Source organism: Poecilia reticulata, chromosome 6 (genome assembly GCF_904066995.2).
Source record: "Poecilia reticulata chromosome 6, P_reticulata-male-v2, whole genome shotgun sequence".
NCBI lineage: Eukaryota > Metazoa > Chordata > Actinopteri > Cyprinodontiformes > Poeciliidae > Poecilia > Poecilia reticulata.
The window spans coordinates 29,856,153-29,879,528 of record NC_088835.1 but is presented as its reverse complement, the minus strand read 5'-3'; the positions used below and the strand labels follow the sequence as shown (position 1 = coordinate 29,879,528).

Below are 23,376 nucleotides of genomic sequence, written 5' to 3'. Positions count from 1 at the left end.
CCAGGAAGCATGCAGAGTCGTGTCCTTGGCCTCGGCACGCTGAAGGACAAGGACAGGCTTTTCCTTGAGCTCAAACCACACCCTGATACTGTTGTTGTATTTATACCAGAGTTTATATGAAGCAGAGCGCAATAACAATGCTCAGTATTCAGAATGGATTAAGTGGAAAATAGTTGAAAAAACCAACAACACTTTATTTTGGAGGTATTTTAGGTGGGTCATACTGGTCCCAGTAAAAATCACCTAGGTTTAGCTCTGGTGCAACAGACGGTTCCTGCGCTCTTTATCTGCAGCGTCAGCTTATCAGTGGACTTTACATCTGACCCAGATAGTTCTTGTTTGAACTTGGTCCTTTACCTTTTTTACAGTGATGGCTTCATTCACCTTTCATACAGAGAAACAAAGTCCTTAAGCAAACTGGGCAGAGCTAACAGCAGCAGCTTCATTCTGTTGCTGCATGTCAGACTTGTCTTTTTTCCTCTTCATATAGAAACATGTTAGTATCAATCTTTCTGCTATGGCTTTTTGTTTGGTTCGTCGTCATCCTGTTCAAATCTCAGAGGCCAAAGAACTTCCCACCAGGACCCCCCATCTTGCCTGTCCTGGGGAACCTTTTGAGCCTGAGCCTGGAGAACCCACTGAAGGACTTTGACAGGGTAGGAAATCAATGCAGTTTGTTGTTTAAATGACAGTAGTGACGTTTGATTTGGGATTGCAAGAGTTCCACTAAAGCTGAATGGTGAAATCAATACACTTGAGAAGTTTTAATACTTCTGTATGATGCTTTTATGAGCTATAAGTGATTAGATAATATCAGCAAAAACTGTCTGCACACTTGGAATAAAGCCATCCAGTGTTAGAGTTTTTGCATAGAGGACTTGATAAGCCAGTGTTTGCATAGTTCTTGTTCGATAAATTATATTCTAGATGAAGAAAACAATATTTAGATCGCGGATTTGTAAATTGACCTCACCTTTGTCCTTCTAAAACAGTTCTACGTTTCTGCAGATGTAACACAGATGGTGCATATTCAGATTTTACAATGACTATATCTGGATATTTTGATAAGGAGTTATTATTCAATGATAAGGTTTCATTTTAACATTTTGTGAATTTTCTTTTAAATCTTGAACTGCTGCATAATCAGGGTTAAATATTTCAGAAATGTTGTCAGAAACAAAACCGTGGGATGGTGAACAGCTGACAGTTTATATCGTAGCATGAAATAAATCACACACATATACTTAAATGTTCACAACACAAATCACTGCAAATAGTTTTTATACAGCCTTGTTCAGTAAATCAGAATATTACTGAAAGTTTATTCATTTTGGCAACTCAATTCACTAAGGGTGCGTTTACACTGCAGCCTGAAATGACCCAATTCCGATTTTTTTGACGTAATGCGACCTGTATCCGATCTTTTCATGGCAGTGTGAACAGCACAGGTCAGATTCTTTTTCGAATGTGACCCATATCCGATACGTATCCGATTCAAATGCGACCATAACGTTCAGGCCGCATTCATCCGAACTGAACGTCACTGATTCTCAACAAATCTCACTATTCTGTGTCCTAATACGCGCAAGTGGGAAGAGAAATAACAACCATGACGGACTATATGAGGATTAAGTTGTTAATTTGTTGCTTCGGTCGGATAACAACTTCAAATATGTAAGCTAAGCTCCACCGGTAGCCTCCATGTTTACTTCCGTAAACACTGAGCTCTTCTTCTTTTTATCGCAGTTGGCAGAACACTGAGAACGCTGACGCTATTGCGCCCTCTACTGCGCATGCGGGACACTTTCAGGTCGTTTGGCCGTTTGCACTGCAGAACCCATACGGGTCGCATTTACTGGCAGTGTGAACGGACCTGGCAAAAAAATCGGAATTGCCAAAAAGTCGGAATTGAGTCACTTCAGGCTGCAGTGTAAACGCACCCTTATTCTTTCAAGACTTTAAATGAGATAATTACGATGATTTTCCATTAAAGTTAATCTAAACATTCAAGATTAGAATGTTAGATCACAATTGAAAAAGTTTTTTTTTAATACAGAAATATGAGCTGAATGTAAGAGATGTTATTTTCAAATCTGACTAACAGGAACATTAATGGAATTTATTGAATATTACTGTAATATGCATCTCAATAAATCATGACATCAAAGCTAATTGTTTTAATTTTTCAATTCAGAAATTGAATGTTGCGCAGAAAATTTTAATAATTATATCATGATGTATATAGTTTAAAAACAAAGTGAAATACTCAAATTTTATAAGAAACACAATTTTGATCAACTAGAAGCTGAAATAGATAGAAATAAACAATTTTAGAGCTAGCATAAGTAACTAATCTACCAGAGTTACAGTTGTGGAAATAAACCAATGAAATTAATTTACTTTTTAACATTTTGAAACTTTTGAGTGATACATTTGTATGCAAATCGTAAATTACAGAACAACACCAAGGATGGATAGGTGTTTAAAAATCACTGACATTTTTGTTTTTCCCTCCCAGCTGAGCAAATCTTATGGAAACATCTACAGTATTTACATCGGTCCGAGACCCGCAGTGATTCTGAACGGGCTGAAAGCCATGAAAGAAGCCATGGTGATCAAGGGTGCGGATTTCTCTGGACGCCCCCAAGACTTGTTTGTGAACGATGTTTCCTGCAGGAATGGTAGGTATGACATTACATGAGATAAACAATGTCTGAGGGCTTGTTTTTTATGCTTTTTACTGTTTATATTGGTCCCTGTTTCATCACACTTGATTCAAATATTTGTCTTCTCACAAAGTTCTGTGACAGCATTCGGTGGTGTTCAATATAGTCCTGGCAAAACAAGAGCTTTTTCACTATTTTATACTTTTTTCAAAATTTGACAAGACTCCAACCTTTTGTTAGACTTGTGATTTGAATTGTTCTTAGAAACTTTGCAAAAAGCAAGTAGAAATCCACAAAAAACAGAGCAATGGCAGGCAATGATTCTGTGAACTTTGTAACTAACAGCCATCTTGGCAGGCAGTTGTTGTGTTGTATTGTGTTGTGATATGTTGTTGTGTTGTGATGTGTTGTTGTGTTGTGATGTGTTGTTGTGTTGTGTTGTGTTCACTCGGCAGATTAATTAGTAGGACATGGGAGGCAGCTCTCCTGACATCTTTTCCTTCTCTGTCTCATATGGGTCGATCCCTTCAGCATCCATTTTGTTCATGTATCTTTCTCTCGCATGTTGGTCAAGTGTGTCCATATATTTTCTTTTTGTTGGTCTCGAAGCCGTTGGTCTGCTATGCATTGCAGCTGCTCTTGCCTACAAAGATGGTGCGGATCACTTCCAGTTCAGACTTGTGGGATCTGTGTATTCTGAAAATATGAAAGAGCATAGAGAGCTAAAGATAAAAGCAGATGCAACCTGGTCATAGAGAGGTTTAGAGGCTAAAAGAATACATGTGAATGTGTTTCTGTGTTGCTGCAGGTGGTGTTGGTGTGATTCTGGCAGATTATGGCCCGAGCTGGCGGGAGCATCGCCGCTTTGCTCTGATGACTTTGAGGAATTTCGGTCTGGGAAAGAAATCAATGGAGGACAGAATTCATGATGAGATTCAACACACCATTAAAACCCTGGAGGGCAGTATCGGTAGGTCTCTGGTTACTCTCTGGGTTCTGTTCTGTAGCCTGTTTTAAATGTCTGTTTTGATTTTCATGAAGGCAAAACTTTGAGTCCTCGGGTCATGTTCCATAACGCCGCTTCCAACATCATCTGCCAGGTTCTGTTCGGAAAGCGCTATGAGTACGACGATGACATGATCAAAACGATTGTTCAGTGCTTCACTGAAAACGCCAAGATAGCCAATGGACCCTGGGCCATGGTGAGTTAAAGGGCCACACCTCCCCCCCTAAAGTACAAGGTTTAATTCATAATGCTATCAAAGTCTTGCATGTAACGTAGTGACATATTTGTGATGCAATGTGCTGATATATACATAAACATGGGGCAAGAAGTTACAATTAAAACCCACAACTTTCCGATTGTAAAACTCTTGGCTCTGAGTCACAGTCGGCTGTTATGTCACTTATTGATTAAATGATATCTGGCTATTAAAACTTTTTCTACCAGCAGGGTGAATGTATGACAGCATATTAGGGCCGTCGTGGATGAGAAATTTTTAGATTAATACCATAAATTTTGTAGAAAACGAATGGAATTTTTTTTATTTTAAAAAGTTGAAAATTTGCCATGAAAACCTCAGAAAACGTCCAAACATTTAAATTTCCATGTATGTTTTTTTTTCTAGAAAATTTTCTAAAAATAATCTAAATATTTCTGAGTCTTTTGGTGGAAATGTATTTCTGTATTTTTTTTTCTCTTTTCTATCTACACTGGCCCAAATATGCTGTGTGTAAATGAAACTGCCAAATAATTAGCTATTGGAAATAAATACCCATATTTCTCATTTCTTTTTATTTACAGATATACGATTCTATTCCCATCTGTCGTAACCTCCCGCTGCCGTTCAGAAAGGCCTTTAAAAATGCAGAGGTAAAAACAATATTTTCTATTTCTGCATTTCATGCTATTTTTGCTTCAGTTTTTTTTTTTTTTACTTAATTTAGGAACTGTAACGAATTTGTTTCTAATCATTGTCAACTCAGAAAGTGAATATATAAAAGTCTGTAAAACATTAGTTTGTCTGACTGACAAACTAATGTCAGTCAGACAAACTTTAGCAACAGCTTCATGATGTGTACAGTTTCCATAACAAAAAAAATATTTTCTTTAGATTTGCCAGAACTACATTCAGTGTTTGGTTACTGAGTACAAGAAGACCAGAGTTCCTGGGGATCCTCGACACTTTGTTGACTGTTACCTGGATGAACTGGAAAAGGTTTGTAAGTCATCCAACATAAGAAACTCGCTAAGTTCATCACCTCCAGCAGCGTGTGCGACAGTGAGTTCTAGGTGCATTTTTGTCTTTGTTTATAATAATCATAAGCTGTCCTCTTTCCAGAGAAGCGATGACAGTTCCTCCTTTTCAGAAGCTCAGCTCATGATTTACAGCCTGGACCTTCACTTTGCTGGGACTGACACGACGTCCAACACCCTGCTGACAGGATTTCTCTACCTGATGACCTACCCACACGTCCAAGGTGCGCTTCAGTTCAGGTTTGCACTAGAAACTTGCCCAAACTTGGTAAGATTTAGTGGTTTTGCAGTCATGGACCCAGCAGTTTGAGGGTGACAGTTGAGGGGTTCAAATCTCCCAGCAGGAGTAATTTAAATTGGATTTCCTGGGGATAATGGTAACAGAAATAACAGTGGTGTTGCAGATTAAATAACTGGTCCAGAGCAGAAAAGCGTAGAAACGAATCATGTGGGATGCGGAACGACTGATGAGTCTGTATTTTTATTCCTCCCTCAGAACGATGTCAGCAAGAGATAGACCAGGTTCTGGAGGGAAAGGACCGGGTCTGTTTTGAGGACAGAAACAGCATGCCTTACGTCCAGGTACCACAGCATCAAGATATAACTTAGTAACTCTGTCACTTTGTTTTTTTCCTCTTGTAGCCACTTCCTATTTGATCTTGTTGCTTCACAATGACCAAACAATTACACTTACAAACACGTTTTATTGCTTCAAGTCAGAAAAAGTGTTAAAAATCTTCCTTCATGCAGGCTGTGCTCCATGAGATCCAGAGGGTTGCCAACACGGTTCCTCTCAGTGTCTTCCACTGCACCACTAAGGACACAGAGCTCATGGGATACTCCATTCCCAAGGTAGGTCAGGAAAGTTTCTGCAAGAGGGACACTAAAATGAAGACCATCTGATTTCGGCATTTGATATTCATGCTTCTCTTCAGGGTACAATGATCATCCAGAACCTGACCTCAGTGTTGAGAGAAGAAGGACAGTGGAAATTCCCCTATGAATTCAACCCTGAAAACTTCCTGAATGAACAGGGAGAGTTTGTCAAACCTGAGGCCTTCATGCCTTTCTCTGCAGGTAAACTGAGATGTGTCACGGTTGAGGTAACCACCTTGAAGTGTGGGTTGGATCTTCTGGTTTCTCTCTTCTAGGTCCTCGGATGTGTATGGGGGAGGGTCTGGCCCGCATGGAGCTCTTCCTCATCACGGTGACTCTGCTGAGGAAGTTTAAGTTCATCTGGCCGGAGGATGCCGGAGAACCTGACTTCACTCCAGTCTATGGAGTCACTCTAACGCCGAAACCTTATCACATGAAGGTCCAACTGAGGTCCAAACAGTGAGGAGCAGGAACTAACCGCGTTTCCTTTACAAATGTACATAAAACTTTTTCAATTTTCCACTAATGTTGGGGGGGGGGGGGAATAATCCCAATCTGATGTTGCCATTAAAATCATGGATGAAAAAGTTTAAGAGCAGGCTGCGCCATCGTCCTTCCTCTACCTCCTGTCGTCTTCTTCATCTTTTCTGCCAGTTGTAACGTCTGATTATTGATCACATGATTCGTGTGATGCAAAAAAGGTTTCCACTCTAGTTTTAGAAAAAACACAAATTTCTGTAAATCCGTAAAACCACCTCAAGTTATTGCAAAAACCTTTGAACAAAAAATTTGTTTTTTCAAAATTGTTGAGTTTCCATTAAGCAAATTTATCTTTGTAATTCCAATTTGCACAATTTTAAGGTCAATGCAAACGCAGTTACAGATGAGGAATAAAAAACAAGATAAAAAACTTTTAAATAATCAATGCATTTTGATACTGATGCTAATGAATAACAACGTACCTAAAAAAAAACTTTTCAAGACCAAAGAGTTTTTATTCTTCCATCAATTGTTTACTGGGACCAGGATGACCCACCTAAAATACCTCCAAAATAAAGTGTTGTTGGTTTTTTCAACTATTTTCCACTTAATCCATTCTGAATACTGAGCATTGTTATTGTGCTTAGCTTCATATAAACTCTGGTATAAATACAACAACAGTATCAGGGTGTGGTTTGAGCTCAAGGAAAAGCCTGTCCTTGTCCTTCAGCGTGCCGAGGCCAAGGACACGACTCTGCATGCTTCCTGGTATCAGGGTCACTAAAACCCTCAAAGACAGAACACATCAGCCCGGTTCTGAAGTCCACCGGCTCAGAAAACATACTTTAAAATACTTTTGTTTATAATTCACCGTAAAGATCTGTTGTTGTATCAACCTTCAAACCACTGGCCTTGTGGTTCTGGTCTGTTCTGCATCCCCAGAACCAGAACCAAACATGAAGGACCAGCATTCGGGTTTCATACTCCTCTAATCTGGGACAAACATCCAGAAAGGTTTGCATTTGAAGAGGATACAAATGAAATGCATTTGCTGGTCTGATAAATATATTGCAGCTTCCACATTAAAAAGATTCCGTCTCCATTTAAAGTGAAAAATAAACGGGACATATTATGCAAAGTTCACATTTTACACCTTTTTTGTACTTCAGTTTTAGTTTCTACTGCTCCTAAAAACTGTCCAAGTGCTTGAAAAAAAAAAAAAAAGAAAAAATAACACTCCTAAGTTTTTTGGCAATAAGTTCATGTTCTTTGGTGTTTGGAAAATGAGCCGTTTCAAAAACCTCCAGCATGTAAAGTCAAATCAGCAGGCAGAGCACCAGTACCTCTCAACCCAAGCTGAACTCCAGCACATTTGGTCAGCTGGTTTTAACGCTGTACAATGGCTGCTGGAAAACACAGCGGAGATGTTCAGATTTTCATTGAGACGGCCCAGAAAGTTGTAAATCAGAGGCTCACATAGTTTTTCTGATGAACTTAGGAAGGTAAGGCTGAAATGTTTTCGATGTGTGAAAGAACAAACAGGGAAGACAAAATAAGGAAGACTTCAAAAACAGTATCTAAAGAGGAGGATGTGGAGGACAAGCTGAGGTGGAAACTGATAATATCCAACGGAAGAGAGGAAGATGTAAGCTGATTTAGATCGGAGCGGCCGTAACCCACCACACACTCCAGGATGATCGGTTACAAAATCACCAGTGACAATCTTAGATCGGCCAACGATCTAAGATTGTTGTAAGGGAAAAATGGGGGCAGAAAGTCATGTAGTGTGAACTACTGCAATAGGTAGTCGGATGTACCCATCTTCTCTATTTAAATCTAGTTAATTACTGAAGGGCAATATAGTATACAGACTTCATATTTGCACTCTTTTGGTTGTATGGAGTATTTATTTCCACTTTGGCTTTATGTTGTTTAGTTTATATTCAAGCACGTTTTTTGTTAATGGAGACTGAGAATCCATTTAATTTTTGTTTTTGGTTGTTTGTTTATTTAGTTTCAGTTCCAGTATTCTTTTGAAAATAAAGTGTGTCTATCTATGGCAGGAAATTGCATGCATTATTAGTCATTTCCATTAAATCAGTGTCAAAAGGTCTTGAAACAATATCATCGTTTATCGCAATAATTTTTTAGACAATCATCCAGCAAAATTTGTTATCGTGACAGGCCTAGTTGGTATATTATCCATAATAAACAAACTAACACCTACTAATGTATTTTGACTGACTGACAAGACATTGGTTAGTTGATCCTTTCAAAATAATATGATCACAAACAGATAAAGTGAGAAACTCTTTTAATCTTTATATTTAGTTTCAACAACCAAGGAGAGGATAAAAACTCCTGCATTCGTGCAAGTTTTGGTGCCATTTCCACATGCAAAATACAATGAGTTAGGTAAACATTAAGTTTTTTCTTTTCTTTCTAAAATGTTCCCTATATACATAAAAATATTTCTGGAAAGGTATTTGTTCATTAAGGAAAAATGTTGCAGTAACTCCTCCATGCCTGTATGTGGCGATGTAGCAGTCACTGAACTACACCATAACAATGTTCATGCAAATAAAAGTAAGCTTGTTAAACATTAAGAGTTGCTTAGCAGCAGTTATTTAGTTCTCAGTTGTAAATTGCTCATTAAACTCAGAGTCTCTCTGCCGTCCTCACACTGAAGATCTCAGCTGGACCTTCATGTAGTAAGGTTTTGGCGACTGAGTGACTCCATAGACCAGAGTGAAGTCAGGTTTTCCTGCATCCTCCGGCCAGATGAACTTAAACTTCCTCAGCAGAGTGACCGTGATGAGGAAGAGCTCCATGCGGGCCAGACCCTCTCCCAGACAAACCCGAGGACCTGGAAGACAGAAAACAAGATTAATGTCACTGACTTATGTAAAATATGTATTGGGGTCATTGCAGAGAGAAAGAAAGGAGGATTAAATTTCTCAAAGAATAATCTCAGAAATCTTCTAGAAAAAACAAGGATATTTCTGAGCTCCACATTAAAAATTAGCATTAAAGAAACTGAAATTTTTAGATTAATCTCAAAACATTTCTAGAAAAATTTCTCAACTTCAAAAGTTGAAAATTTGTAAGAAAAACTGAAAAATTAGAAGCTTTCTAAAAAAAAACGTGACTTTTTAAACTCAGGATTGTTTTTCTAGAAAATTTCTGAAATTAATCTAAAAATGTCATAGTTTACTGGTGGACATTTACTCCTTTTATCTTCTATCTACGATGGTCCTCATTTCATTTTACCTGCAGAGAAAGGCATGAAGGCCTCAGGTTTGACAAACTCTCCCTGTTCATTCAGGAAGTTTTCAGGGTTGAACTCATGAGGGAATTTCCACTGTCCTTCTTCTCTCAGGACTGTGGTCAGGTTCTGGATGATCATTGTTCCCTGAAACCAAAACGACAACATGACGGCATTGCTGTTCTTCTTGTGAAGTCATTAATGTTTAACTCACTTTGGGAATGGAGTATCCCATGAGCTCTGTGTCCTTCGTGGTGCAGTGGAAAACACTGAGAGGAACCGTGTTGGCAACCCGCTGGATTTCATGGATCACAGCCTGATTTAACACAAATTTTCTGTCATCAAATTCAAGCAAAGACAAATAAAACCAGAAAACCAGATTTTTTATGCAAACATTTGTTTAATTTATAAAGTTCTTCAATTTGTCTCTTTGAGATTATACATCATAACCAGAGTTAGAAGAGCGCCCTCTGCAGGTGAGTGCAGCATCCCAAACTGCTTTTAAAAAACAGCTTTCTCTTTTGTTGCTACAAGTCGTGCCTGACGTTCTGAATAGAAATCAGAATAAATCATCTGATGGCTCTACCTGCACATAAGGCATGCTGAGTCTGTCCTCGAAGCTGACCCGATCCTTCCCCTGCAGCACCTGGTCGATCTCCTGCTGACATCGCTCTGAGGAATCCAGTGTTGCTGCACGTTACTGCACAACTTAAACCGTAATAAATCACACTTATCCCTGTCTCATGTAAGGAGAAAACTGAACAGTCAGATGATTAAAGCAAAACTGAAGCAGCAGTGAAACAAAGAGTCACAAAGATGACAGAAGGAATTGTTTTCTACTTTGGTTGTTTTCTTTTCTCAACTAAAGCCCATTTTTATTTTCAGGATGTTAAATTATAGTAAGAGCATTTTAATTTCTCTCTATAATAAAAATTGATCAGGCAGCTGCAGCTGATGGAGTCCTGCCCATCATCATCTACAATAACTCCTAATATGAGTTACAACAACATTTGATTTCCCTTTGGGATCAGAAAAATATTTCTTAATTAGAACAAAAATGTTCTGAAGGAACATTATCATTTTAATGTTCTATATCATGCTTAAATTTTATTGTTGCTTTTTAAAATATATTTTAATTATAAGTTTATTTACTTCTTTACAGAGCTTTGTAACATGTAAACGTTGTTGAGGTTACCTTGTATGTGAGGGTAGTTCATCAGGTAAAGAAAACCAGTCAGCAGAGTGTTGGAGGTGGTGTCAGTCCCAGCAAAATGAAGATCCAGAATGTAGTTTGTGAGCAGTTCCTCTGAAAATGAAGAACCGTCATCCTTCCTCTGCAGACGGGGACACAGAAAAATGTAAGAAAAACTCAAATAAGACAATTACCCGTAGTTATACTTTAAGAAATGTACCAGCAAATCAAATTCTTCACTCATTTCAAGTTAAAGTCAACTTATGTTGGATATAATCTGCATGTATTTTTGCATTTCCGTCATGAATACATGTCAGATAACTAAACCAATTTAATATCAATCCAAGACCTGTCATGAATGCTCAGGCTAGTTAGCATTGCCACGCACGATGAAGGATAAACAGTTTCCTGGAATATTAACTTGTTTCTCCACCATTAGCACATTTAGCAGCTCTTACATAAACTGATTGACAGCACTAAGATCCTCCTCTTGGCTCTGATTGGTGCATTTCTTCAGATGCAGGACGTGGTTGAGATCTGTCTCGTATTATACCGCCAGGACACAGTGACAATTTTAACATATTTGGTAAAAGACATTTTTTATAAAAGTTACCCCTAATTTTTAAAATCTGTCTAAAAGGCTCGTCTCACATTTACCCAAAAACATTCTGATGATTCCAGAGCCTTTCTAAAATACTCTGTGGACTGATGAGACAAAAGTGGAGTTTTCTGGAGCATGTTGGTCCTGTCACATCTGGTATAAATCTAATAACACTTTGGGAAAAGATGATCAGTCATGCTCTGCTGGACTTTGAGTTTAGTTTTGTGACGTTGTGAAGCCTGACTGAACACAGCTTTCATGTTTTAAATAGAGTTGACTTTTGTTACATACACACCTTATCCAATTCATCCAGGTAGCAATCTAGGAAGTCCCGAGGCTCACCGGGGACTTTGGTCTTCTTGTGCTCCTTCACCAACTCCATTGCAATATTCTGACAAGTCTAAACAGAAAATCCATTCAAAGCAAAGAAATTTAGAAAATTATGGAGATTTCTATCATGCATTTTTACATTAACACCCGAAGGCAAGAAGCAGGTGAGATCCAGGAAATGCTGTTTGTGTGCTTTTTATTTAATGTCGACTGTCCAGCAGTGAATTGTTACCTGAAAGTGACAGATTTACTTTCACAAGTGAAGCGTTACGGTTTTACTATAACACTCATCTCCCCGCCCCAAACGTGTTTAGTTTAGTAGAAGCTTTGTTCCATTACCTTGTAGTTTCTAAAGCCATTTCTGAATGGCAGCGGCAAAGAGCGAGTTATGGGCAGAGAATCGTAAAGCTGCAAAGAGAAACAAGACATTAAGTTATATTCCTCATAAATTCTGATTGTTTCACACCAACTGGCATGAACAGATGTATTTCATAAGTATGGCATCTGAATTCAAACAGGAGACTGATCTGACCTGAACTACAACAAGCAAATACTACAGTTTTAAACTAAGATGAACACAGAAAGACCTTGTTTTAACAGATGAGGTTAAAAGGTTTGTTATAATGGATATCTGACAGAAAGACTTGAGTTATAACCAAGATTTCCATCGTTTCCACATTAAAAATTCAAATATATGATTTAGTTCTAGATACTCAGAGATGGACTTTGACTCACCATGGCCCAGGGTCCGTTGACAATCTTTGCATTCTCGGTGAAGCACTGAACGATGATTTTAATCAACTCATCATTGTATTCATAGCGTTTACCAAACAAAATCTGGCAGATGATGTTGGAGGCTGCGTTATGGAACATAACCTGCGGACTCAGCGTGCCGCCTGCAAAAATAATTTGATTAAATAAAATAAATTAAAATGAGAGAATTTTAAGAAACATCATTTCTGATCATGCAAATGTTGCAGAAAGTAAAGGATACACACAAGATGAAATACCTGTGCTCTGTTCCAGAGTTTTGATTGTGTATTGAATCTCATCATGAATTCTGTCTTCCATTGACGTTTTTCCGAGGCCAAAGTTTCTCAGGGTCATCAGAGCAAAGCGCCGATGCTCTCTCCATCTCAGACCATAGTCTGCCAGAACCACTCCTGAACAAACATAGGAACACAACACAAATTGAACATAGGAATTTTGAAACAAACATAGGAACACAACAACATTTTGAGCCATATGAGGATCACGAATGTTCTTAAAGGGCCGGTTGTGTCAGATTGAAACAATAAATTCGATAAACAAACTGTTAGAAACGTCTCTGCACTTGATTCTTAAATTCTTCTTAAAATAAGATTATATTGAACAGTTCAAACTGATCAGTCCCTCCAGAATTTCACAATTTTTTCTGTGATAATTTTTGCCATTACAATAAAATCTTTTCTGGTGCAAATTTAGAAATATTTGCAAGAAACGATGAAAATATTTGCATTTAAGTATGAGGATAAATGTGACTTTTTATTACTTGCAAATAATTGATCACAGACTAGAACTTGATATCAAGTAAGACCAAGGCAGAAGTAAAATATGCTGCCACCTGCAGGTAGGAGTTGCCGTCTCTTCTAGCCAATGTTTCTGACCATTTTCCTGGACATTTTTTGATAAACTCAGTTTGTTGAAAAAAAGTCACAATTTGTTGATTTTGCATGAATTTCCACGATCACAGTAAAAGTGGAAGCATTAACTAATGTAATTACTGATGAATATAGTATTTAAGCACAGAACTGTATGCATAAATAGGTTTTATTTATGCATACTTCTAGAGGGCCACATAAAAAGCTGAAGACCATATGTGTCAAACCACATGTGTTTGACTCACATGGTTCCCTCTTAATCAGCTCTTAAATGCTTCAGGATGCTTCTGGGATGCAACACCTACCTCTATTCTGGGTGACGTGATTTACAAACATGTCCTGTGGTCTTCCAGCAAAATCAGCACCTTTGGCCACTATGGCCTCCTTCATGGCCTTCAGCCCGTTCAGGACCACAGCGGGTCTGGGACCCAGGAACAGACTGTACACGTTTCCATACGAGCTCCTGAGCTGTTAGCAAAACACAAAGTGTCATTTTAACAGTGAACACCAACGTTAGAAACTATTAAACCAGTACTGTGTCACAGCTGGACCGTTTTCAGAGAAAAATCCTAAACCACTGCATTAGAACAATCACATTTCATTGAGTTATATTATGTTAATATATTGTTCTGTTCTGCCATTTTCCTGTATGTGAATAAAAGTCAGAAACTCCGTTTTGCAGGGTCATTAGAAATGACAAAACAGTTTCAAATAGTAGAAAAAACATTGTTTTATGAATAAGGTCTCTTAAAGTCTGTCTGCATGTAAATAATCGCCTCTTCACAGATTCAGATAAAGGAGACGTTAACTTTTTTGTTTAGAATGCATTAATTTAATATTCAATGTAAAAAGAACAGCATTAACTGGTCCAGTGCTCAGCTTACAACAAATACAACCCAAAGTCTGAAAATATAATGTTTGAAGCGAACACTCATACTTTAAATGGGTCAGCATTGAAAGCTGACACATGAAATGTCTCAACCTCATTATCTTTCAGTAAGGTATCATTAATCAGTTGTAATAGATCCACCCACTAATCGGTTCACAAAGGATACAAATGACAAAACACTCCCTGATGGAAACATGCCAAATGTGTAGGAGGTCAGCTCTAACCGACTTCTGCACTTATATCACTTTTACGCACAAATAAAACTTTTCTGAGCAAACTGGACCTTAAAGGCTGGAAATACAGAAAAATATTGAATGCATTTCAGTTTCATTCTGATCATTTCAGTAAAAAGACGGGATAAAAGCATTAGATCAGAAATAAGGTAAGGATTTTTACAGTGCATTAATAACAGAGATGGTCTGTTTCCAAGAATCCACCAACATTACGCAATGATTGATAGGTATTTTCCTAGAACCTACATAAAAGAACCACAGACAACGTATATGAATTTTATGACAAACTTTGCAAAGGAGAACAAACTCTATCAATTGCTCCTCCGAGCTGTTCATAGAGCGTTCTGAAAATCTTTGGGTAAAGCTTGTCTTTTATTTTCAAACTTCAAAGAGGGAGGATAGGCAAGATAGACAGCAGAGAAAAAACAGCAAAGGTCGTAAAACATTTTACCTAAACACAGCAAAGGTCGTAAAACAATTTACCTAAACAACTAGCAACCCAGTTCCAGATGCGATATCTGATTTACGGCCTGAGCCCGGTTCAAATCTTGGTCAAACTGTTTCACCTGAAGATGAACAGGCAGCTGTGACCCCCCAGGTCAGTTAATACACACACTAAAGAAGAGAACATTTTAATCTGCTCTAACATTAGACTGAATATGAACTAAAGTAACAACAAAATGATAATACCAAAAAATCTCTAACATTCCCCCCTTTTTATCATTTTACCACGTGTGTAAACCCTATTCAAAAGCCAAGCATAGAAAAGAAAAGAAATAAAATAGAACCAATAAATGCAAGAATTTTTTTTTTTTTTTTTTTTTCCCTAGTCTAAACATAAAAATGACACAATGACTAAATTAATATAATGAATAAATGAAATGGACAAAAACAAAAGAAAGAAACAGCAAAAAATCAAATGCAGTTTTCTCATCTCTAACACCACTTGTTTTCACATTTTCGGTGTAGGAATCATTCAGCAAATGAATTAATCTGTTTATTGATTACAGAACATCATCATTGTTCAGAAAATCGTCAGAACCTCGAAACAAGTCATCTTCATTTGTCTCATAGGATGCCTTTGCTAGCTGATAACTGACAACAGTTGTGTTAATTGTTTTAAACAACATACTTCGTAGGCAAGGAATAATGCAACCCGTAAAAAGACAGAACAGAACCAAAACAATCAGAATAGGTGTCACGAGCTTTAACAGTAAAGTCCACCATGGACCAGACATGAACCATGAAAACAAATCAAAAAGGAAAAATGTGATCCTCGCGTAGCACCGTCTACACAATGTTTAAGTTCCTCCAGGCCATGTAGAGCATCAGAAATAGTTCCACCAGTTCCTGTTTCGTCAGGAACACGCTGGGCCAATGATTTACAAACACCTCCCTGAGAGGCTGTGAGCAGGTCCAGCACAATACGATTTTGCAAAACCATGTTTCTCAGTTCAGTCAGCCCTCTCATGGAGCCGTTTGCCAGCCGGTGTGTGCTGTTGATGAGTTGCAGTAATCCATATCTGTTGATTTCAACGTGGTCCTGAACTTCTCCTAATCCAACTCCTGGGAACATGCTCTGCATGAACTTTTCACCTCCGGTCCAAATCCTGATTTCCCATGGAACTCCAGTGTCCGTAGTGAGGCCTCCCCAGCGTTTGACCTCAGGCATCACGCTTGGAGCAGACAGCCAGAATGTGTCGTCCTTTCCTGATGAGTACAATCAGGTACAGGAAGTACCAGTCTGCAATCACCCGTGAACCATAGTCTCCTGGCACTATGGTACTGCACAGCGTTGTCTCCTGTCGTCCAATGTCCGATCTGTGATGTTGAAACTCCTCTCCTGAAGCATGTTGTCACAGTCTGGGTTGTCCTTCCAGACTTTGCAGTGTGGAGTCATCCTTTGACCCCTGCAGGCTGTGCAGTCGATGTAATCCGGTGTCGTCTTGCAGTATGTGTAAACTATGTTACACAAGTTTCAAGGTAACATCCCAAGAGAAACATGTCCGTTGTTGAACATGCAGCTCCTCAGAGACCCGGGTTTAGCTCCTGCTAAAGAAATGGTCTCTGGTATTTTCCATGCGGTTAGTGGAAATGGAAATACGTCAGCATTAAAGGAACAGTTCATAGATCCAAAAAGTTCCTTCACGGCATCTCCTATCTGAAGTAGAACAGAATAGTCATTCTTCCACCGTTTGCATCCCTTTGGCATGGGGACGCTGAGTCGTGGTTGTGTGCTCAGGCCATAGAGACACATCTATTTGTCATCCGTGATGTGTCCTACACGCAGACCTGAGTTGTGTGTGGCGATTGGCAGCTGCGCACACACATAGCAGTTCACAGCATGTCCCTCGTACGCGGTTCTATTCATTAGTTTCCACCACAGGTTGATGCTGCAGTCACAGCGCAGTAGAAGATCCATCTGGCATATGGAGTCCCCATTGCTGCTCGGCGCACAGAGATGTCAGAACCCCCAAACTAAAGACGGGGGAATCTTAAGCGTTTCTTCACCGGGTTTGAGACGAGCTACCCTAAAAAATAGCCCCCCTTTGAAGTCCGGTCTTCCTCCCTCCGCCTACTTAGGGGTTCAACACTCCCTGCAGCTTGCAGTGACTGAGATGTATCCAGCTGGGTCTTTACGACTGTTGGTGTGGTCATCAGCACCTGGAAGGGTTCTTTTATGACCTTTATGTAGACCCAGTTTCCTGGCTGGATGGGGGTGGTTTTATTTATTTCCTGTAGAGGAGAACAGTCAGACGGCAGTAAATTTGCATTTAACACCTCTTTCTGTTTCAGGATCCTGATCATATAATCTACCAATGTTTGTTCTTCATCAGCTTTCTGTAAGTCTGGAGCAAACAGAGGCAATATGTAGGCTCTCCCATAAATTATGTCAAAAGCAGGCTTTGCTGGAACTACTTCAACTCTTTTAGAAAAAGCATCAATCATCACCAAACAATATTTATGTGGTCCACTTTGTGTGAGTTCAATAAAGTCCATATGCGTTGTTTGAAATGGATGAGGGTTTTGGGAAACTTCCTCTTCTTGGTCTAATGTTTCCTTGAGGATTGTTTCTGACACAAACTGGACATGCAGTACAAAAATTTTTTAAGTAAGAATTTAATCCATATGTGGTAATGTGGTAAAATGCTGTTGTAGCATAGAGACCATCCCCCCTGTTGACACATGACAATGCCCATGTGTCAAAATTGCTGCCGCTCTAAATAGAGAATTAGGAAGGACCGACTTCTATTTACTGAAAAAATGTTATCATCATTCAGTGTCGCCCCTTTAGTTATCCACATTTGTTTTTCTGCGTTTGGAGCATTATCTTGCATGTCTTTTAACACAGCTATGTCTATTACTTGAGGATCTTCTATCTGTATTGAGAAATTGTCTCCCCCATGCTTCCCAGCTGCAGCTTCCTTTGCTACTTTATCAGCTAATCTATTGCCACTTGAAACCTCATCCTGTTCCGTGGTGTGCGCTGCACACTTACAAACTGCTAGTTCAGCTGGTAAATGTATGGCCTGCAAAAGATTCTTAAGCAAGGATGCATGGGTGACTGGTTTCCCTGTAGATGTTATCAAATTCATCAAAGCATAACTCTTCCTAAATAAAAATGACCATCCTGAAATTAAACCAAAACCTCAAATCCTCTAATTTTATCCGTTACTCAATTTAGCAGTAAAATTTCTCTCTTCTCAAAACAATTGTCATTCATCCCAATATAAAACACACAAACACAATCCCAATCAATTTATAGATTCTTTATATAATTAAACTCTAAGTTAAGCGTTTCAGTTAAATGCAAAGAAATACTCCATAGTATTTCAACACTGCAATATCAATTAAGTTCAACACTTAGATATGTTTAATTTAGTTCCAAACTTGTATATTTATTTCAAAGAAAATAAAACATTTGCAAATCATTATTAGTTTTGAATCTAATAATTTTAGTTGGTGTAATTTAGCCGTATCACACTCAGTTTTTTTTTTCCTTTCTTAACTTGTAACCATTACAGTTTTTTCCTTCACAGTTTCCCAATCTATGGCTCGTGGGCCCTAAAAGGATCACTGGTCCTTCTGTTAAGGACTGAGTTAATGGGTACAAAATGGATGATTTTGTTTAACATTGTACCTAAAAACCTTCAATATGTCCTTTTCTAGCTAGATAATTCTTTCCTGCTAGTAAGTAAACAAACAAGTCCTCATTACAGTAGCAGTGTGTGTATCACAGCAGTGTGTGTGTATAACTTATCTGCATTTCTCCTTTCTGTCTTGCTTCTCGCTTCCCCCTCCTGCTGCTGGCGTCGCTGCAGCTGGTCCTCCCTCTGTCTCTTCTCCAGCTCCCTGTCAGTCCAACTGGCTCTGGTGTTGGATTATTTATAAGTTGTCCAGACCGTCCCTTTGTCCACCAATGAAACAAGCGGCAAACAGTTCAGTTTGCTTTCTTTTTCCAAACATCTAGCAAGACTCCATACAGTAGTTTTGCTGCATGGCAGTTCCCAGATGTCAAGGAATTAGGACCAGTGGACACTTTATTGCCTTCAGTGTCCAGTTGGTAGAAATCGTCCTGTCCTTTTTTCGCTTCTTTATCAACTAGCTGGTGATAAAGGAGGGAGTCATCTGATTGGCAGGACAGATCTGAGCTGAGGTCAGAGGTCAGACGCAGCGCAGCGAGGCTCAGACAGAGGAAAAGGAAAGAAGCAAATAAGAGTCAATTATAACTTTCTTTTCTTTTCATCGTATAGCTTTTAGCCACTTATTATCCAACTTTTTAAGAAGTCATAAACCATTTCCTTATTCAAACACATATAAACATGAAACATGTTAAAAGCTGTAGTCTCTTTCATCATGTTCACCATTAACTTGTAAAATGTAGAATGTACGTTTAAGTTAACTTCATCTAAGACACGTCTCACCAGAGAACAATGGATTTCTCTAAATTTGTTGATCTCAGTGCTGCAGACTGTGAAGTCAGCGGGCAGCCCTCCTCTCAAGGCCTAAGAGAGTTTACGAGGCTGGTTAATGTCCAGGTCGGTACCTTACTCTGACCGCTGACCCCTCCAGATAGACAGCTAAGAATCATTTCACCAATTTGGTGTTATAATATTACACAATACATTAAACATTGTTCTCTGAGGACAATTTTATTATTTAGTTTTATTTTTCCTGCTTCTCCTCCTTCAGGAAAGAAAAATTATTTTGCATACACTGATTTCTTGCAGGAATTCAATTTCTTTTATGGTTTTACTTAACGTCTTAAACTGCATGCACATGTCTCTAGCATTTCATCAATTTGGACTGGGGGTTTGTGTTTTTGGGGTGTGGTAGAGTCTGATTATGCTGAGGATTTCTCCTATTTGTGGTCTCCTCACTCCACCACCCCTCTTGTCGCCCCGTGCAACATTCTTTGAAGGGCAGTTTCTTGCCCAGTGACCAATATTGCCACAAATCCAGCAGCCTTTTGAATACCGTAGATTTTGTGGGGTGTTATTTTGGGGTCTTCGCCTATCGTGACCTCCTCTGCCTCTGCCTCTTCCACGGCCTTTTGTCCGGTCGTTGGAAAAGGCAGAGGTATATAAACCTCCAAATTTCTCCAGGTGAAAAACATCTGATCCTTTCACAGCTTTCCTGACCTCTTCTAAGGTACAGGGTCTAAAGATATATAAGTTTTGTGTCCCTTCCTTTAGGGAAGGATACAGTCGTGTTGCTGGAACAGCAGCGGCTGATACTGGGGCAGACGGAGCTGCTGAAGCAGCCAGGGGAGAGGTGGCTGCAGGAGCTTGCTCTCCCTGCACCGCTGCAGAATTCCGTGTGCTTGGAATTACTTTATTTTCTTCCTTCTCTATAATTAAGTTTTTAGATTCATTTAACCATAATTTAGCACACCTCAGCTCATTCTCCTTTTTAGATTTTTTTTTTTTTATTCCCATTTTTCTTTCTACACTACTCTCCAAAATTCCCACAATTGTTTGCCATTGATCGATTTTTAGCTTTCCATCTATTTTATATTTCTTTCTCCATTTTTTCATGTGTACAGTGCTACCAGGAAACCTGGACAGCATGTACTTTTCATCTCCATCGGCGCCCTTACCGAGTGATGAATTACAAGAATGTTTATTTCCCATATTTAAAACACTTGCAATTTCAGCTTAAAAATATTATTTATTTGAATTTATTTAAATTTGGTCCAGGTTCGTTGACTCCTAGGGAGTCCTATGAACTGGAGCTCTTTTCAGTGGACCAGCAATTAAAATACCTTGTTGTGGTATTCCCCGCTTCGACTCTTTCGAGTGGGAGAATCTTGCCTATTGCATCCACAAGAGGTTTGCTGCTTAAATCCACTGTTTTATATGAGGTAAAACACAGAGCGGTATTTAAACCTCCAATCACTCTCACACACACAAAGCAGCAGTAGCAAACCAGCAATATAAGCACAGTAATGACTCTATGATTTAGCGCAACATTATCTGTTTTTGCCTTGTCAGAAAACTCAGCACCAGTCATGTTTTACCCATCAAAAAATCAAAACCACACAGCAATGACAAGCTTCCTATCCGCCTGAGGACGTGCCCTTATGGGGTCTCCTCGAACAGAGTTTTAGCAGAGCGACATCATACAAGGATTCTCAGACCTCAGAGTTTTAGCAGAGCGACATCATACAAGGATTCTCAAACCACAGAGTTTTAGCAGAGCGACATCATACAAGGATTCTCAAACCACAGAGTTTTAGCAGAGCGACATCATACAAGGGAACTCAAACCACTAAAATAGCCATTTTAAAATTCACCTACGTTTCTGTAGTTTTCGGGTTGTCCAGTCGGATCTCGTCACTCCGCCGTTGGCAGACAAAGTCGGACCTACGGCGCTGGCCCAGCGAAGAATTCTACTTCCTGGGTCTTTCTTTCCAGGTCCAAATGACTTCTGGCCATGCATGGATTCAGCGCGTCTTCCTCTGCCTGACAGCGGTCGGTATGAGAGATCCCGGGTTTCGGCACCAAAATGATAGGTATTTTCCTAGAACCTACATAAAAGAACCACAGACAACGTATATGAATTTTATGACAAACTTTGCAAAGGAGAACAAACTCTATCAATTGCTCCTCCGAGCTGTTCATAGAGCGTTCTGAAAATCTTTGGGTAAAGCTTGTCTTTTATTTTCAAACTTCAAAGAGGGAGGATAGGCAAGATAGACAGCAGAGAAAAAACAGCAAAGGTCGTAAAACATTTTACCTAAACACAGCAAAGGTCGTAAAACAATTTACCTAAACAACTAGCAACCCAGTTCCAGATGCGATATCTGATTTACGGCCTGAGCCCGGTTCAAATCTTGGTCAAACTGTTTCACCTGAAGATGAACAGGCAGCTGTGACCCCCCAGGTCAGTTAATACACACACTAAAGAAGAGAACATTTTAATCTGCTCTAACATTAGACTGAATATGAACTAAAGTAACAACAAAATGATAATACCAAAAAATCTCTAACAATGATAACCTCCGTGTTCAGCAGAGGGAGCACTGCTTACATACAGCGGTGGGACATAAATATAGTATATATACTGTACTTATGTACATTTTCCATGTATCTGTACTTAAGCAGATTTAATTGTGGATACTTTCAACTTTTACTCCACTACATTTTACAGCAAGTATCTGTACTTTCTACTTCACTACATTTCTATAACGCATTGCGTCACACATTACATCCAAGACGTGTTGCGGTTTTTTGATTTGTTTTTTGATTTGAAAGTAATCAATGGCGAGAGTGGAGTTGGTCCATTGTAAAGTGGGAAAGTAGCGTCACCCTCCCTTCAGAAGAGCAAGGCGGGTAGCAGCACCTGCAGAATGGAGTCTAGGGGTCATCATCCAGAAGACCTGCACCATCCAGCACCTTATTTAAGATTCATTCCAGTTAACCAGGTCAAAAGACGACTCCTGGACTTTCCTGTACCTCCTTTGCCTCCCCTGAAAGCATGAACTTCTAGCATTCAAAAAACATTTTAATATGGTACTTTTACTTTTACTACCGTACATTTTTGTCTGTTTATTTGTACTTTTATTTAAGTACATTGTTTGACTACTTTCTCCACCACTGCTTACATATGTTAAACTTTGGTACATTTCAGAACAATTTCTTTAAATTTGTTACAAAACTAAAGTGTTGTTCCAACAAAAAGTAAAATGTCAAAACATATTTTACACTTGATCTCAAAGAGCACAATTAAAAGTTAATTTATGTTTCTTACCCTCTCCAAGTCCTTCAGCGGGTTCTCCTGGCTGAGGTTGAAAAGGTTCCCCAGTACAGGCAGACTGGGGGGTCCAGGTGGAAAGTTCTTGGGTCTCCGAGGTTTGAGTTGAAGAAGAAGAAAGACGACACAGAGCACCAGCAGGAATACTGAGATCATGTTGGCTTGTGTTGGATCAAACTGAAGAGACGATCTGCTTAACTTATTATGAAAGTCTGTATCTCAGCGCTGACAGTGCTGTGGTTCTGCCCTTTGATTCTTTGTTTTTAAAGTCAGAGGCAACAGCAGGCGCAAATACATGGTCATAAAAAAGGACAGGAAATGACATGTAAGAGGTGGTTCTTCAGTTTTCTTCATGATCTTTAGCTTATTAGAATAAAATCATTCATTAGAGCACATAAAAAATTACAGGAAAAACAAAGGAACAGATATAAAAAGAAAGAAAGAAACCACATAAAAACATGACAAATAGTCATTTAAAACAAGGAAGAAAAAAATCTTAAAATGTCAAAATTTAAGCCAGTGACCAAATCTGTCAAGATTCATGGTGGAAATAAACTGAAAATTACCCATAAGCATTAAGATGATTTTTTAAATTTAAAATAACTTTTAAAATTTTTGCTTATTTTTAACATTCAAATTATAATTGGCTTTTTTTTTGTTCTTATAAAAAAATCACATATAAATTAAACCT

The 23,376-nt window shown here is 38.8% G+C and overlaps 2 protein-coding genes across 3 annotated transcripts; one reads left to right on the top strand and one right to left on the bottom strand.

Annotated features, from left to right (window-relative positions):
- Positions 1–387: 387 nt before the first annotated feature.
- On the top strand, positions 388–6,844 carry LOC103466717 (cytochrome P450 2J6-like). The gene is made up of 11 exons (XM_008412497.3): positions 388–656; positions 2,519–2,681; positions 3,475–3,636; positions 3,708–3,868; positions 4,471–4,539; positions 4,781–4,885; positions 5,009–5,147; positions 5,420–5,505; positions 5,674–5,775; positions 5,859–6,000; positions 6,075–6,844. The coding sequence occupies exons 1-11, from the start codon at positions 495–497 to the stop codon at positions 6,260–6,262; spliced, it is 1,479 nt and encodes a 492-aa protein (XP_008410719.1). The 5' UTR covers positions 388–494; the 3' UTR covers positions 6,263–6,844.
- Positions 6,845–8,576: 1,732 nt separating this feature from the next.
- LOC145552037 (cytochrome P450 2J4-like) lies at positions 8,577–22,938 on the bottom strand. Of its 2 annotated transcripts, none has more exons than XM_081608344.1 (11): positions 22,683–22,938; positions 13,613–13,775; positions 12,678–12,830; positions 12,403–12,563; positions 12,007–12,075; positions 11,633–11,737; positions 10,740–10,878; positions 10,131–10,216; positions 9,759–9,860; positions 9,550–9,691; positions 8,577–9,145 (listed from the first exon to the last, which is right to left on the bottom strand). In XM_081608344.1, exons 1-11 carry the CDS (start codon positions 22,839–22,841, stop codon positions 8,958–8,960), a joined length of 1,467 nt encoding a protein of 488 aa, XP_081464470.1. In that variant the 5' UTR covers positions 22,842–22,938; the 3' UTR covers positions 8,577–8,957. The 2 variants fall into 2 exon arrangements, with proteins under 2 accessions (XP_081464470.1, XP_081464471.1); XM_081608345.1 differs by lacking the exon at positions 22,683–22,938 and adding an exon at positions 22,275–22,364.
- Between the last annotated feature and the right edge of the window lie 438 nt (positions 22,939–23,376).

Excerpts from the sequence above, each read along its gene's own strand:
- LOC145552037 (XM_081608344.1), bottom strand. The coding sequence starts at position 22,841 with ATGATCTCAGTATTCCTGCTGGTGCTCTGTGTCGTCTTTCTTCTTCTT. Across the intron at positions 12,831-13,612 it reads TCACGTCACCCAGAATAGAG|GAGTGGTTCTGGCAGACTAT; the intron begins GTAGGTGTTGCA and ends ATGTTTGTTCAG. Across the intron at positions 9,146-9,549 it reads CTTCATGCCTTTCTCTGCAG|GTCCTCGGGTTTGTCTGGGA; the intron begins GTAAAATGAAAT and ends TCTGTCTTCCAG.
- LOC103466717 (XM_008412497.3), top strand. The coding sequence starts at position 495 with ATGTTAGTATCAATCTTTCTGCTATGGCTTTTTGTTTGGTTCGTCGTC. Across the intron at positions 4,540-4,780 it reads AGGCCTTTAAAAATGCAGAG|ATTTGCCAGAACTACATTCA; the intron begins GTAAAAACAATA and ends TATTTTCTTTAG. Across the intron at positions 5,148-5,419 it reads GACCTACCCACACGTCCAAG|AACGATGTCAGCAAGAGATA; the intron begins GTGCGCTTCAGT and ends TTCCTCCCTCAG.